This window comes from Hyalella azteca, unplaced genomic scaffold, assembly GCF_000764305.2.
Source record: "Hyalella azteca isolate HAZT.00-mixed unplaced genomic scaffold, Hazt_2.0.2 contig17983, whole genome shotgun sequence".
NCBI classification, from domain to species: Eukaryota; Metazoa; Arthropoda; class Malacostraca; order Amphipoda; family Hyalellidae; genus Hyalella; species Hyalella azteca.
The window spans coordinates 238,093-255,438 of record NW_025947742.1 but is presented as its reverse complement, the minus strand read 5'-3'; the positions used below and the strand labels follow the sequence as shown (position 1 = coordinate 255,438).

The 17,346-nt window shown below is 37.7% G+C and overlaps 1 protein-coding gene across 3 annotated transcripts in view; it reads left to right on the top strand.

Moving 5' to 3' along the window:
- The first annotated feature begins 8,990 nt into the window (after nt 1-8,990).
- LOC108666958 (protein Shroom2) overlaps nt 8,991-17,346 on the top strand; it is a 240,489-nt gene continuing 232,133 nt past the window's right edge. For all 3 annotated transcript variants that reach the window (XM_047885466.1, XM_047885465.1, XM_047885464.1), the window contains exon 1: nt 8,991-9,217. In XM_047885466.1, the coding sequence (XP_047741422.1) occupies nt 9,153-9,217 (65 nt within the window). In that variant the 5' untranslated portion in view covers nt 8,991-9,152. The remainder of the gene's footprint in view (nt 9,218-17,346) is intronic.

Sequence of the window (17,346 nt, the reverse complement as noted above, 5' to 3'; positions counted from 1 at the left end):
TAAAATTCATCTTCTCCTTGAAACTGGAAATTTTACATTTCTAATGAACACTTAATCTACAAAAAAATCGATATCCTTAATTTTAGAAAAATCTTCTTTCGTCCCCCCCCCCCGAAAAAAACCTGACTCATTCCGGCCTGATGAAAGTCAGCAAACCAGGAGCTGTTCTTCCTTTAAACTGTAACTCGTGTTTTGCTTCTTAATCACCAGCGCTCGTAGAAATAACCTTCATGACCTCTCAGCGCCTTCTTTGCCCAACTGATCTTGCGAGACTTCGATAGTGACGGATTCTGGATCAGAGGTCAACGTCGTCTCTTTCATTACGCACGCAAAACCTTCCACCATTCCTCCTCTGAAGAAATTCACAGTAACGGCAATTCCCTGTAAACGGAAGCTAAAAAGCATTTGGTTACAACAATGTATCGTTGCCTTTTTTAATGAAAATTAGTTTGTTTGCATTCTTCATGACAGTTCTTGGATTTGTGGCACTCCAATGTCGCAAGATCGTAATAATTTTCCATGCTTTTTTGCTTGCCCTGCATCGGTGATTTCTAAGTGTAACTCTAACAAATATAATTAATTTTATATAATTTAGATCTTTTCGGTTATAAAGTGCATGATGTCGTCTTTGCCAAATGATGTCAGGGACACCCACAAATGTCGTTTCTCTGATAAAAACCTACTTTCCTGGAAGCTACGATAACCGTTCCACATCTTAAGTACTTTGACTAGAAGAAAGGCGAGGGTGGAAATTTTTAGCGGGCGTATGAAAGGCTTTGTTCGAAGGCAAATGCCGGGAAAAATTAATTTTGGGCCAACTGACAGATTCATTATCTTGCTTTTATAGTTAATGCATTAATGTGCGTTTCTGCAAAATATCATCGTGAAATCAGCTTGCTGAAGCTGCAGTTTCCGCCGCTGTGCGAAGCCCTGCAGGCTAAGCCGGGAGGCTCAATGGCTCGCCGCCTCTGTTGCACCACGCGGCCTCTCCTTCATTTGCTCCATTTGCATTCTCTTCTTTTATTTTTTTATTCCTTTCTGGATAGGTCTCTAATTATGAGTTAGAATTTACAACTTTCTCTAGACTCGAGAAAATATTTCCTGATCAACCTTTTCTGTTTACTTGTTTTACACCTGTACAGTTATGGAATTTTATGAACAAAACTATTTGTAACCGCTGCCTTGCAATCTAATATGGTTACGTACCATTCTAGTAATGGTCTTCACTTTTACTGACATTTTGATTCACACAAGGGCATGAACACAGAAACAATTTTAATTACAGCAAAATTCAGCAAACGTTCGCCAAACGGGCTTCAAGATAATGTCACAGGCCTAATTGCGCAGGTTGAAATTATTTGAATTTACCTCTGCAAAGGTATTAAAGGGCCATTAAATATAGTAATAAATCCTCCAAAAATTCAAATCGGACAAATAACAATATGACAAATGTTCAGCCTCTTAGCACCATACCGTACTGGTCTGCGTCGAGATCAAGGTGACACGTGGAGAAAGAGTGATGCTGAAAACTACTCATGATAAACAAATGCTACACGAGATGCGTCAAACTGTGGCTACACTATCCCTTTCCTTGATATGACGAGCGAATATTCTATTCGCTTCCATTTAAGAACTTGCAGCCAACTTATTAAGATTTCGGTTGATTTCGTGAGAGCGACTCACGATTTCGTCTGGAATGACCTTACGGTGCGAAGAGTTTCGGTCCACCGAATTCTGCCTTTAGGTCTGCATGAAATCTGGTAGATCTCTAAAAAAGCGAAGATGATGCCGCAAGAGGTCATAAAGGGTGGTGCGCATCGTTACGCACAGGCGCGTGACGGACGTTTGACCTGATGAAAAATAGGGTACCATATACATAGCTTTAATGCACTCGTACATCTGTGATACGAGGTTCTGACCTTCGTACTCGTGTGTCACATTTCCTTATTCGGCCAAAAATTGAAGAGAGGATTCATTAGGTTTTGAGAGATGTGGACTAGAAAACAGTAAACAGAAAAATGAGTAAGCATTTATTTGTGAAGTACGGTCAAACCGGCCGTAGTAATTGAGGCTATTAATGCAAGTCAACCGATCGGTAAAAATATTTGACGTGTTAAATAATAATAATAATAATGAGAATTAATTTTGAAACCTAGTAATAAATGAAATTTAAAGTAAATGTTAACCTGTTTTAGTAACCTTGCAAGCGCTCTCACGGGCAACTGAGTGTCGTAGTATGTGTGTGAATACAGTGAGGTAAATAAATAGTAGGCAAAAAGAAACTTTCAAATCATTACATATGATGCTCTAACCACTGTATATATTCTAAATTTACATTTACACTTTTTTCAGGCTATGTATTTTTATGAGGTATGCCGAGATCTTGCTTTGTAGACCTTGCGCTTATATTCATTCTAGCGTGGAATGCCTTAATTTAACGCAGAGAAATCCTGGAGCTTACCTTCACAGTGACGAGAATCCATTCATTTGGAGTGTTTAACAGTTTTAAAAAGGCTTTGTTCAATAGGTTACAATGAATAATTTTTAGAAAATTATACAATGCCAAATCTTTTCGAAAAATATTACATTCTGGCATAACTTCGAAAGTTTTTTTGACTGTGTGTGCTCAGGACATACTGTGAAACAAGATCTGTAACAGGATCGCTAACATTAAAGTGATGCGTGAAACTTGAAGTTTACAGAATCTGCAGAGCAGAACCGAAGAAAAAGAACCGAAATGTCCGGGCGCTGGGGCTTCCTTGGAGTTGTTAGACTCTTCAGGAAATCGACTAACAGGTATGTGGTTCATGAATAAAAATGGTATGAATTTTTTTCTCATTCATAATGTTTGACTAACAGTTAACTAACAACTTTTCTATAAGTTATAAATTGTAAATCATCAATATTCTAGGTAGTTACTGGTCATCAACTGTTCCGGTAAAAATTGAAACATGCAGTTACATATCCTGAAATAGCTGCAATCCAGTAATCCATCTAAATCTTGCAATTTCTGTAACCGAGCCACAGCGTGATTTTAACCACTAGATACTTCTCTCTGTGATACTTGTGTTATTTCTAAATGGTTAAAAAAAATGTAACTTGCTTTTAGTCCCTTTCAGCCCATATTCTATAATTGTATATGAACATACAAGTGTCAATGCTAACTCATGACATCATCAATCTGTGTTTAGCATACATGAAATTTAGTAACTTTTCTTGATATTGAATCTGATATAATTTTTTTCCTTTTTCGCGTATCAATTGATTATGTTATTTTCGTAAATTCAAATGCGTTGCAATTTCCATATCTGGTTCGTATTGAAATGTCGAAAAATTTGAAAATCAAAATTTTCTCTGAATTTTGGAAGAAAAGCCAATAAGAAAATATCTTTGCTACCCTCATGATTCCTCTGACGGTGAACAATCCATATTATTTCTAAAAAATATAAAATTCAGTGATCAAGCCCACAATGTGAATGTTTCTTTCATAGCGACTTGTGTGATGCAGCAAATGAAAAACCGGGCGCGTGGTGTAATTTCACTTTTTTTCAGCTTGAGTAGCCCTGCAGCGATCACATGCAAACTAAGAGCCCCTGAACCAAGTTGCAATTGAACAGAACATTAAAATGCCGGCAAATTATAAGGTGCCGTGCCATACAGGCTAGCGAAGATTCTTTGTATGGGTGGGCAAGACGAATTGGTGAAATCCACCGGTTTTCTAGTCAAGGTAATGATCGTTTTGTTGCTGACCATTGATACGTTAGCTGAAAATATTCTTAAAGCTGAACTCAAAATTAAACTCATTCTACAGGATATGAACGGCTTCTGCAGACAAGGCACTCAAATTGAACAAGTCTGTCCGTAGTGGTGGAAGTCAGTGCAAATAATGTCCAATATTTTTTCAAATGGTGGGATTGTTCTTGGCCTTTTCACTGAACGACGATGCCCTGCAGAGAAAGTATTTAAGCTCATGCTCTGGTCTCATGAGTTCATGCTCAGGGTTGCAGAAATTGATCTCACTGCAGTGCATGTTTATGTAAAGACGCGTTTCTAATTAATCTTTATGTATCTCGTTACATCGTTACTTATTTATCTATTAAATGTGTCTCGGTATTTTATTCGAGAACGTGTTCGAGTTTTCCAGGGATATATTAAGTGTCATGTATATGTGGCATGTATATATGCATATAGTGTATAGTGGCATGTAAATATTTCTGAAAGGAAATGAAATGCAGTTTCTGGGATGCGTGTAAGCTTTGAATTCAGCTACAAAAAATTCAGAACAACATTTTTTATACTACGAGTTCTTCTGTTGAACTAATTAGTACACATATGTGCCGCCCTCTGAAGGAAAATGAAACTGCAGTAATTTTGATTTGTCGATTGCTGGAGGTCATATATGTTGAAACTTGTTCCAGCGTTTCGGAGGCATCGTACTCCATAATGAAGGAATGTTCCAGCGTCTTGCCTTTCTTACATTTTATGATGATGAAAATAGAAATTCTACGAACGTCAGCTAGCCGTAGTATTATTTCTTGCCAATCATCTAATCTGCGAACGGAAATGAAGTGGTCGTGAATGCCGCCATTTTAGCCCATGCAACAAGATTTAGCCTTGATTTGAAGTTATCAAACACAAGCGCAGCTTCTTGGAATTGGCGCGATTTCCAGAGCGATTCTTTTGTTATGAAAGCGAGTCCGTGAAATGCCTGTGACTCAATCTCTGGATTTCCATCTCTGCGGAAAGGCACAAATTATTTGTTGGTGGAGATGGTGACCTACAATGGACGGCAGAATAATGGATGGTGGTTGCGCTTCAGAGATCAGCAACTGTCTTGGCATTTAATAGTAATGTGTAGAATTCAATCAAATTATTTTTTCATGAGTAAGCAGCTTTACCAGGGACATTGTGACCAAGCTTACTTGATTGTTCATGTATTAATCCAGATGTGGGAACGTTATTGTTATATTGTGAACTAAGAGTGAACAAGGTTCGTGAACTCGACTTTCATATCAACTCCCATTAATTTTGTTTCTATAAATGCAGGCCCGAATATTTTTCTTGAACTTGAGCTTTCAAATTGTATTTATTTATTTGAGGCGTTTGTTCCATTATCTAGATTTTGTCAGTTGCTATATTTTTTTAGTTTAAAAAATTCATGTTAGATGACGCATCAATTTTTTTATATTTATATAGAGTTTCTCAGACATGAAATTCAATAACATTGGTTCTTCAGTAATAAATCTTGCAATAACCTTATGAATGCTGCACATTTGATAACGTAGAGCAATAATATCAAGATCAAGGTAAACGTCCGTGTTTCTGTATACCTGGAGTTTTATTTTCGGCTCTATTGCAAAATAACGATCGATACATTTATTTGTTGCATATGAAACCCATTTTTAAACAAGTCATTAGAACTTATAGGTTGATCACGTAAGTTATTGATCACGATGAAAATCTCACACAACCGCTAGAGAAGATCTGAAAATGACGCCTTCTGTTCACCACGTCAGCTGATGCGACAGGCGCGCTGCAATGGCCAGGAATTGCACGGCGTGTCAAAAGCTTCACCTCTAACTTTGGAGTGGATGCATGAAGATTGCACAAGGATAAAAGCAACTAAAAAAAATAAAAAATATAACTCAGTACTCATTGCAGTGAGTGACAGAGACGAAAACGTGAAGTCACGGACGGACGGACAGACGGACATGGCGATAGTGCATTTTTTCCATAAATTAGAAAATACGCTAAAAATGAATGCACTTGACGCAATTGAAATGAATGCAATGAATGCAAATGAAAAAATGAATGCACTTGATGGAAAATCAGCCCATATAGGCTCGAATCAAACAGGGAATCATCCAACTTCAAGTTAATGTTATTTTAAAACTACTTTTCTTTACAATTTTTTGTTGAGAAATAAGATACACAGTAGATGAGCACAATTCATAGTGATTTTGTGAATTTGCACCCGTATCCTTTCTATACGCTGTTGAAACAGACGTAGAAGTCTTTAATTATTTTTAATTACCTATAAATTATTTATTCCTCAAAGTAACGTAACAAAATTTTTGATCAGTTATTAGACTAATTTGGTTTCGTTTATACCGAGAAGCATTCAAGAGTTTATCTTCTCGTCCATGTAATGCAAAAATCGATCATTTTCAGCTGGGTCTTTTACAGGCTAATGGAAGTGCTTGTGTCGATCAGCTGTGGACACTTCCTGCAGGTGTTATTTGTTGCCGTTCGAAAATTTTCTTTCTGTGAGGCTTTGTGTGCGTGAGGTGCCATTGTGCGCGAGAGGATAAGCGAAAGCACCTTGTTCCGGTGTCACGTAAAACGGGATGTGGCTTTATATACCTAACGCAAACCGTCCAACTAAATAATTTTTCAGATTTACTTTGTGTTAATGCTGTTAGTAAGGTAATCTTAATATTATTATAATCATTTTCGAACGTATCAGCGCCGACCAATGATAGAGAATAAATGCAACAACTATTGACGCCAAAATCAGTGTATAACCTACACAGCCGTATATATAACATAGTGATGTCGGCGCTGAAGAGTAGGCCTGATGTGGCCTGTCGCCATATAAATACTTACTTTGGATCAGGTCCCGCAATGCGCTCTACAATGCCCGTACTTCTCGAAATGATGCGCTAGTCTCGCTGTCTCTCATCATATCTTTATTTGGCTATTTTGTTTTTATACGGTCGGTAGATAATGAGTCTCCAGTTATGATCAGTTTAATGTGCATTTCCGTCTTAAGAACTAATTTAATTTGAGTCTTGATTCAATTGAGCCAGAAATTTGTGTTCCAAGTTGAAAGGTCGAGATACTCTGTTCCATCAAACTGCATTTCTCGATCTCAAGGAATAAGTGGCCTAATCAAAGTCCAATTTATTCTTTCTTTTCTTATCATACGAGCATATGTCGTTATATTCTTCCTATGAAGTTCAATTGAAGGAACAAAATCAGGACTGCATATCATTTTCTTGGTAGTACCGTTTGATCAACAGCTGCCAGATGACTGAGTTGCTCCAAGCACGACTTAGTCCTCATGATCAGCTGTTATAGGAGCTCATGTACAGCGGTCGTCATTTGCGTGAGCTGCGTTTGCTATTGCGCGCACCATTAGCCTCTTCGACGTGGTCTCGAGAACTCTAATGATATTCCTTTGTAGGAAAAAAGCTCTAGACTTTTATTGCCAGTGTTGCGAGACTCTGAGACCGACGTCACGTTGATTGCCTTGCTACTTGCAGTGGTTTGCAGAACACAAGGGCTGATTGCCCTGTTCTCTTCAGGCGTTCAAAGGAAAAACACTTCTGTTGGTTTCCTTAGCACTTCGATGTAGTTTCTAGCATATGAGTTTGGATTATGCCGTATTTTTCATACTCATGGGCTGATTTCTGTAATTCACGTTGTTGATTCTAAAATGTAAACAATAAATTTTTTTTCATCCCGGTTATGAAAACTGTCTGAAAGTCAGATATTTTAATATATTGTGGCAAGAATGTGTATGGCTAATGGTGTCAGCTTGTATCCGAAACATCTGAGATACCTACGATTTTTACAGAAGCCTAAGATACTTCTAAATCTGTAATTGTTTAATGTGTTCAAAATCGTTTAATATGTTCCATATTCAAAATTCTGTAAAGTTCTTGGTTGCCGATTTGCTTGTCCTTTTTGATTGGGAGAGAAATGTTAATAAAAGTGTAAAACGAAAGTAAAATTTCGAATGTTAAAAGATTGGTCATGCAAGTTTTGCTACTTTGCCGGACATAATAGGTTTGATTGACTAATCAATTATTCCGTATGATGATATTATTGAGTAATCATACGGAATAAAGTTAAACATAATATTTTTAAATTTCCTAACTGGGCGAGTGGTCAGTGCCACCAAGTTTAAAGAAGTTTTAATGATTTTTTTATTGGTGAACTTTAATAAATGAAGAGTGGCGTAACCCATATTTATGCACGATTATATTTCTTGGTTATTACCAATAGATGTTATATTTAGCATGAGTTAATAATTTTTCAAATGATGAATGAAGCTCGTCTGCATCAATCTATACGTTTATTATAGTACGCCCTAACATTTTTCTATGGTATGGCAGAAAATAATTGAGCATGGACTACAGAGAACAGTGTCAACAAAATTCATTAGCCTGCTCAATTCTCATTCGTAATTCTTGACTGATGCTAATCTATCAAAAGTTGTATGTCAGACGCCATAATAAATTTATGTTATGGTCTTTTCATAGGTTATCGTCTCCAAATTCAATAATTTTTTTTTTCTTGAACAGTCAATGGCGGTATAAATTTCATAAAAATATCAGGCACATACTGATTTGTCTTCAATGATGATTCCACATATATACATAATGCTGACGAATGTACGAAGTAGGAATTTTGTTGTTGCTTGCTACGTCATTCTTGCTTGTTATGTCAATGAAAATATGTCTAGTAAAATTGTTGTTGTATCAGCCGGCAACCGCTTCGGTAGGACTACATTTATGACAGACGTACGAAACAACGTTAACAGTCAGGCGCTGAATAAATCCAAATACAGAAAACTGTTATCATAATATATATATCACATTGTAATGAGCTATAGTGTTGCAATATCCATGCATATGTATAAGTGATTTTGAACAAGGTATTTGTAATGCAGCTTCTGGAGTTTGGAATAGGTTAAGGAGTTTAGCATCGAACTGAAATTAAATAATATCACAAAAGACTTACCTACACTGTAAAAGGGTGTCAGAAATTAACGCTCTTGTACATAATATCTCGACTGTGCTACACTTTTTGTCCCTAGTCAAGTGCTTGATAACAGAAATAATCTGCATGCTTGCCCCAGCATGGCAGCATCCAGCTGATTTCTTACCAAGTTTTTGAACTTGACTTACCTGTCGATGTAGGACAACTGCGGTGATTGGGCAGGCGCCTGGCAGTGTCAGTGACTACAATGTGTTGGTGTTGTTCGGCCTGGAGTGTAATGAAAAACTGATATATTATCTTGCTGCTCTATGTTTCGACTAACCGAACCTATTGTGTGCTGTATATAGAGGTGTTATTAGTGTAATAGTGTTAATTCTAGAAATGGAATGATAGGAATAGAGCAAATCACAGGAAAATAGATAGAAATGCCGCTGGGCTTTTTCAAGGGGCGGACGAACGTCGGAGGAGGAGGCGGCGGCAGTCAAAACAGGTGAGAAATAAGGCTGTCTAGAAATTCCTGAGCCTGAGGAATGCACTGTATCTATTTTTGTGTGCTGTGTTAAATTTCTTTATGCGTCGAATCATCAGGAGTCTGATCCGACTTAGACACAAATTTATCATAAAAGATGTTTTTCATCAACCGCCAACTTATGACGGGAACGAATTCTTTACTAGTTTTCATATTGTACACTTTTTGTTTAGTTTTCATATCGCACTTGTTAATTATTAATTTGATCATAATGCCTGTATTCGTGTATTAGATAACATTTCAAGTTTAATCATGTTAAGTTTTGCTAGCAGCTTTTCGTTTCCTTGTGAAATCTGTAAGATTTGTAAGAAAAATATATAATATTCATGAATAGCCTATTAATCATTTATTCATACTTGGTGGTCGCCCAGCATTTGGAATTAGGTAAAATGGTTTCTTCCAAGCCAAATATACAGAAACATTTTCATTCGCACCATGCAGTGCAGATGTTACTGATGGCTGGCTACTTTTCAACCAACTTGCCCTCAACGCTTCCAGTATCTTCGACCACTGGCGGAACAAAGATGTCATTTCGAGATTCCCAACACCGAAATTTGTTTCATACCATGGACGAGCAATGCGTGCTTTTGCTTCCAAGTGTTTCGTGGCCTTAATCATGAGTTATTTCTTTTTCTGTGAAAAGAGCCTATCATATTATTTGTTGATTTATTGAGCAATAGTCGGCGTACTCACTTAAACTTGTTGAAAGAACGCGTCAGGCGCCCCAATACCAAGTAACTGAGCATCACGTAATCGCATCTCAATATTGAGTAAATAGCCTGTATGATGAATGGTAGTCAGGAATGCGCCCAGGAAATTATGTTTTGGGGGTTGAAACAGAAGAAAATTTACGTCGTGATATAAGACTAATAACCTATATTTTGTTTTGACTTGCACATTCGGAGAAAAGAATGCGAATGAATTGTAAAAGTATTGTTTATTTTAATAATCAAAAACATGAGTAGAAAGCTAATTGTTGGTTGTGAATGCCGTCTGCATTCATTCAGTTGTAAATTTATTTTTAGATGAACGGATGAATGAATTTAATGAATATTATTTTAATACCATTTTACGTCTTTCCATGAGCTCCAAAATTGTATGTCCACTATGTTTATGACAGGTCCAGAATTTCTTTGTTGGTGAAATTTGTCCATGTAACTTGGATGAATGCAGTTCTTTGTCGCCTGTTGAATGTTTCGCCCTTGAAGCCTTTTAGACGTAATTTTATTTAGCTCATCGGGATATATAATTTCGATCAATAATTTTGTTGCGCCTTGACCTGAGTTTCTTGGTGTCGATATCCGGACAAAGACGAGCTTTGAGATCTTCGGAGTTGTTGAATATCGCTCGACCCACTTCAGAGTCGCGGCAAGCGTCACCAAAACTTTCGTTATTTCCGTTGCTCCTGCACAAATATTTCTCGCTATAGTGAGTCTGAGATGCATTTTGTGAACAGAGACGCGTATATTATTTGACTTTATCAATGTTAAACCAATAAATATGTTATCAGTGAGTAACTTGTGAAGTCGAAGCGACTCGGTCTCTTTCATATCATGCGAGACAGATTTGTATGATAGTTAGCTTTTTTTTGTTTATATTTTTGAAAATGCTGCATTAATAAGTTTCAATATCATACAAAACAGCACGCCATATAATTAGGAGCGGATAGAAAGTTGTTTGAATTAATCGCTTCAACTGTCAGTTGGAATGAACACTATAAGAAATGGGAGACTTTGTTCAAATAGCGATGCACTTTTTGCCCTGATGTGGGTCATCCTGACCCAGCTTGCACCGACATCAGGGCGCATCAGTGCAACGTCCCATTTCTGTTCGTGCTATGGGTAAGAAGCGAGTCGATTTTCGGACAACATTACCCATTCAGTTTTATAGGAGTAAGCTTGTGATTTACTGCAAATGTACCATGGAAACTTTCGAATCGCTTACCGAATTCTAGCGACGCTCATCTTTCCTCCTGTTCTGTACGTACGACGGAACGCTCATCTGGTTGGCGGTGCCCTGCTTGACACAGAGGTCATCTCGGCGTGCTCTGCGGTGGGCTTCAAGCTGTGATTAAGTTTCCCTGCTGCGCAAAGTGCGTGGATGCAGCGAACGCAAACCTGAGCCGCTCCGGAGCGCGGTTTGTTGGTAGGTATTCCATGGCGTTCCTCTAGTGCCGCAGGCCAATGAACGGTTCCAGCTAGTCTTGTAACGGGAACTGTATCCGACAGTCGCAACGAGCGTCGTTACAGGGTCTTCGAGACGACGCAAGACGACGCAAACTTTTCAGCTTGGTGTTTATCAAGAAAGGAGTTGTTTTTAGCTCTATTATGCCTGTCTTTTTCGATATTTATAGGAAGAAACTAAATATTTTCAATTATGCTGCCGGATTTATTCACGCTTTCTGTTGCATTTCAAACTAATTATTTTTAGACGTCATGCATTCGATAGTTTTCAAATAGTATACTGGACATTTTATTGCATTTCCAGGATTATTCGGAAGCATAAATGCGCGTTTATGATAATTTTTCGTAACTCACTGCCGTTCTGTTTGAACCAACTCTAGTTCACACATAACGCCTTGATCATTTTCGGAGCTGTCGCTATAACAACTTGTGCGATAAATGTCGTTGGCTAGTGGGCGAATATATCACACATGATGTCTACCATTTATGCTTCAGAGTTACCAGCCAGAGTACAGGGCCGTCATTTTAGTTAGCATTTTCCATCAGTATCTTAATGGCTTAATAAAGAGTACGTCTGGTTAGCCAACACGAAGACAATCGAGTGCAGCTTCCAGAGACCTTCAGGCGCTGACTTCTAACCGTAGCTTGCGATAACATCTATCGATGATTTACAGGGGCTTGTTGCTCTCTCTGTCTCTCCATGAATCAGAAGTGTTAAAAGTGTCATTAAGAGGCTAAAGCAACCACGAGTTTTCCTTTGTAGTCTCGCTAGTGATTTGCTTTCAAATTTTACACGATCACTTATGCCCAATTAGGCATAACCTTCGTAGATCCGATGGAAATTATGAATTGACTGATAAATGCAAATTTACTTTCAGTAGTGCAATGAATGTTTTTGTGAATTAACTATGCTTGAAATATTTTATTTACTAGGCTTTTGAAGCACGAGTTCGCATGTTCAAATCTTGAATATTACTAATAATAGTAATTATACGTGTATAGTGTACTATGTATGTAAAAAATATTTATCTGGGTCCGACTTCATTTGTTTTTCAATGAGCTGAGAAGTAGAAGATGAGAAACAATTTAGTCTCATAGGGGAAATGACCGCAGTGGCCCCAAGTTCGATGCTAAACGTCAAGATCGCTGGTACTCACTGCTGATGATCGGGCTTTCTTCTTACGGATCTTATCGATATCGCCAATAAAATTCGTCTTCATTTTGCGTCGTAGTGATGACTAATTTTAAAGTAAAATAGCTGTTTAACTAGAGTCAACAACCTGCGCACTGTGACACGCTGGTCACAGTTCTGCCACCAACATCATTCTTCAAATAAGCAGCAGCAGCAAGTTTGTCTCCTACAATCTGTGCAGAGAGACTGCAACGTCTCCAAGGAAGTGATCATGGGCAACGTTTCCAGGGTTCTGGTTAATTTTTTTTTGCTGCAAAAATTTATTGCGTTTTATAATTCATTTTAGGCAATCCATAAAAAAGTTTTGCTGCATATTTTGAAATTGTTCCAATTTAATTCAGTTCACCAATGCAAGTTAAAGAGCGTATGAAACGTATAGAAATGCAGAAACGTGTAGAAATTTGAAGTAACTATTTTCAATCAAATTGCAATATTTGTTAGTTAATATGGTCGATCTAACGTACCGAATCTATAATTTGGGGTTGTGATCCTCCAGGAGATACTTTTCATTATCCAGCATGCGGTCATTCTTGCTGCTAATTCTCCACACTTCAGCCAAGTTAGGGAGAGTCACGACGAAGATTGCTTTTTTGCGACCGTGTAAATTATTTCATGTTATATTTACGGTAAATTTTGAACGTGAGTATTTATTTAAATTTAATTAGTATACATTCAAATTTTCGAAATCAAGGAGATCCAAATTCTAAGATTTATTTGGTAAAATGTATGACTGGAAGTTAGGCAGCCAAGTAAAGGTTCCACGATTAGAATCGCAAATATTTTCTGTGTTCTTGGGGGAATTTATGCAATTACGCTGTTCTTTGAGTGGAGTGGTCGTTAGTCGGACTCGAGCTTCAGATTACATAATTAACTTTCTGGAGGGCATTGAAGCTCATCAGCGTGGAATAATAGTGGTGCAGAAACCTAGGGAAAGGTCGGCATGAATGGCATTTCCTAGTATGTAACGCTCATCAAATACTTTATAAAAGAAATTAAAGGCTCATTCAGACATGAATCTTACTCATTTCGATACCAATTTATTCGACCTGGTAATTTGAGCCCGAGCTATAAATATACATATTTTTTATCATATTTGACCGTCGCGGGTTTGGTGAAACTTAGTGAATCTTGAATTGAGTTGAATTTCATCTTTGATTATGATTAGATTCAATTCAAAATTGGATTCAATAGCTCAATTTGGAGAGCTATTTTCGATTTTTCGTCAGTGCGAAGTACACTGAAATCCGTGCTTAGGAGATGTTTTCGTCGCTAGAATAAATACATGAAAAGTACATTGTACATTATCTTATTATCGATTGGCCTTATTTGATTCTTGTAGATATGTATAGCGATTCTTACCTGGAGATTTTATTATGCATGTTTCATCCTCCATTTTTCGTTACGTCGAACGAAATTGTTTCTGCTACTTCGAGCATGAGTCATGACCCTCAGCTGGAATTGATGATCGTCTTTAGAACTTAATCGGATCTTCTCGCCAACATCGAGACCATATTTCCTCTCAATTCCTGTGTCGGTACTTGATTTATTCGCTCTTTTGGACCTCATCCTCCGACAGTGCAGTGCTGCTAAGGGCCCTCAGGCTGTCGCTCGGAGTTGCTTTGCCTCTCTCATTAGAGGCCTGAGATGATCCTCAAACACGGTCCTTAGAGGGTCTAGCTTCCAGCCTTGCTTATTGAACAATAGTGCACTTTCGTCGGGGCTGCTCAAACCAGTCCATTTGTGTTCGTTGCGCCTCCATTCTTTTCGATATTGCTCAAGTCTTGGTGAATTTTATCAGGTCGTTCGCCTCATCGCGCCCTTTTTGTGAAGTTAGTTAGTGTGCAGCTTTGTGATGGAGTTAGTGTCGTAAGCTTGAGCTCGTTGTGCATGGCTATGGAAGGACTCGGCGCATGTTGTGCTCGTCTTTGTTGCACGAAACTTGAGCAACTTACGCGTCACGTTTATCCAATCCACGCAACTCCTGATGATGGATTTAGTCTTAGCTTATTTAAACCCTTTGCCTGCTGTGTAAGCTACGAAATCGTTTTTGAAGGTTTTCACTAATTACTTAAGTACCGCGGCGACTTGTGTTTTTAACCGCGCACAAACAGACGCCAACCTGTCTATTTAAATTTTAATACCGTAATTCACCTCCTGCTGAGGTATTCAAACTCACCGTTAGGGGTGCAGAGTTCAGCTGACTTGAACTGGTCGATTTTTCGTCCGGCTCGACCATTACAAACAATCACGAAGTTTTCGAGCGACCTCTTAGGGACGTAATGAGCTCATCTTTTATAGTGTGAAATGGCGTTCTGATGGTCCATAAATCGCTGCTTCTTACTGCCTTCGAAATCTTGCACAGAAGTCCGCCATGCAAGGATGCAATGGGTAACTTTCTCCGTCGCAATAGATCATTGAGGCATTGATCACAAGGCGATGGAGCTTAGCAAAAGAGCATTGTGTACGGTGCCCACCAGTTGCTTTGTTACGACTGCTTTTTATCTAGAAGAAAGGTTCGTAGGTCAATCCAAAGAATGTGAATAATCTTGGAGGAATAACTTTACCATCATCTTGAAGCAATTCAGCAGGACAAATCCCATGCGGTACAAAGGCATGCAATCAACTGGTACGACGGTTCAAATTCGGCCATTTATTCTGTAAGAATTTTTCTTCTTCTTTTTTTTTTTGCGTGAATCTAAAGCCATATAAACGTAGTTTTAAATCTATAAAAAATAATTTACCGAACTTAGGTGTCAGTTAGAATGGAAATTATATTATATAAATTCCCATAAAATGAAGCTTACTAATATATTACTTTTCCGTTTTATTCTGTTTTTTAACGCCGAACAGATCGTTACGTTGAATAAGGCTGCTACACCTCGCTTTTTATCCTAATTTACCTGCTTTTAAACTGTGTGTAATGAGCGTAAAACTCGTTCTCGATCTCTGTCCCTGGAAGCCACTGAATTTGTATTGTTATTCTTTCTCCTGATAGCAAAATTTAATGAACATTCAAAATTTGAGTGAGGGACTAGTTACTATTTTAATTATTCTACAACTCTAAGGTTTATCGGTCTCCTCTAGAGAAGTCACTAGACTGAGGTGTATAGTTAATATTTTAATTATTCTACTACTCTAAGGTTCATCAGTCTCCTCTAGAGAAGTCAATAGACTGAGGTGTATAGTTAATATTTGAATTATTCTACTATACTCTAAGGTTAATCGGTCTCCTCGAGAGAAGTCAATAGACTAAGGCGTGCGACTAAGATAAATTGACGCGATGCATCAGATTTGATCGCGTGCTGCTGTAGGGCTCCTGCCGTCCATCTCTGGCCCACTCTAGCATGCTCCTCTCAATGCTACTGTGTAATCTCGTCTGTTAATAGCTCACGACTTCAACCTCGTATCTATTTATGGACTTAATGCTGTGTATTTGGATGATTGTCTATGAATTACTTACGGAATGAGTTCGGAGGAAAAATATTTTTAATCGAAATTCAGATGTAAATTTCTTTCAGCTTATTTCCTTCAGTTTCAATGTTTTCGACATAGTTATCGTTTTTTACAAATGTAATAAAAAATCGAGTAGATTATTCTTCATACAATTAATTTTTAATAAATGTTAGCCGATAAATGAGGGGTCTTAATTTTATTCCATTGTGTGCCTTATAAAGATTGATATCAGGCGAAATTAATTCAACGATAGCTCCACTTGTGGGATCTTGACCCAGAGCTCGAGATCATGGGTAGCCCTTGATTTTATTTGCACCTGTTGATTTAATTTGCAGCCTTTATGGTATTGACCGTTCAATGCCACTGCAATTTCTTGATCCGCTGCCTGGACCAGACGACTCACGAACGTGCATGTATCCGTAGCGCCCTGACTCAGGGCCTCGACTTTCAAAATTCGCTAAGTGAACATAAGTACATACGCTCTATTTTCTTGTCTATGATTGGTGGATTTTGCTCGAAAGGCCGTCAATGATTGGCTGATGAACTTACGATCTCTTAACTTTTTTTGAAAGTATGGGTCCTGGTCGTGAGGAGTTAATGAGGAGTGTTGCAGGCTACTGAATATTCAAAAGGTTTTGTTCACTCGGTAAGAAGAAGCTGTTCTATTGTGATCGAAGTAACTTTCAATTGGGTGGAACACCATTGTTAGGACCTTAATTATAGGAACACCATCTTCGTTAATAGTTACGAAATAATGTTTATTTAATGTAATTTTTCGTAAATTAATGAAACCAATTTATCTTCTTCTGATTGTTTTCTCTTTCTTCGTTATTTCAGTTTAGCTTCTACTTTTTACCAATTTTTATGTTAAGATCTTAAATTACTCATATTGGAAGACACAGTGAAAGATTTGATATCACCTAATATACTGTAATTAATACAAATTGTTAATTTGAGAGGATACTCCGTTACTTCTACCAAAAAACATCCCACACTTGTATATATGACTTCCATATCCGGCCAATTTTTTCCAGTATCAAATCCTGCCGGCACTTCAACTTCAGGACCTCATATTACGAATATAACGAACGAAGCGAGCTGTCGTCCAATATTCGTTCATTGATGTTTGTTATCAGACTTTACTGACTGCATGGCAACATTTAATCTTCAAATATTCATCAATTAATAATGTGTTTCATGAAAATTGTTCATTTGATCATTTGATTCGTTTATTTCAGAGCTTGTTGATATAATTAACTTGT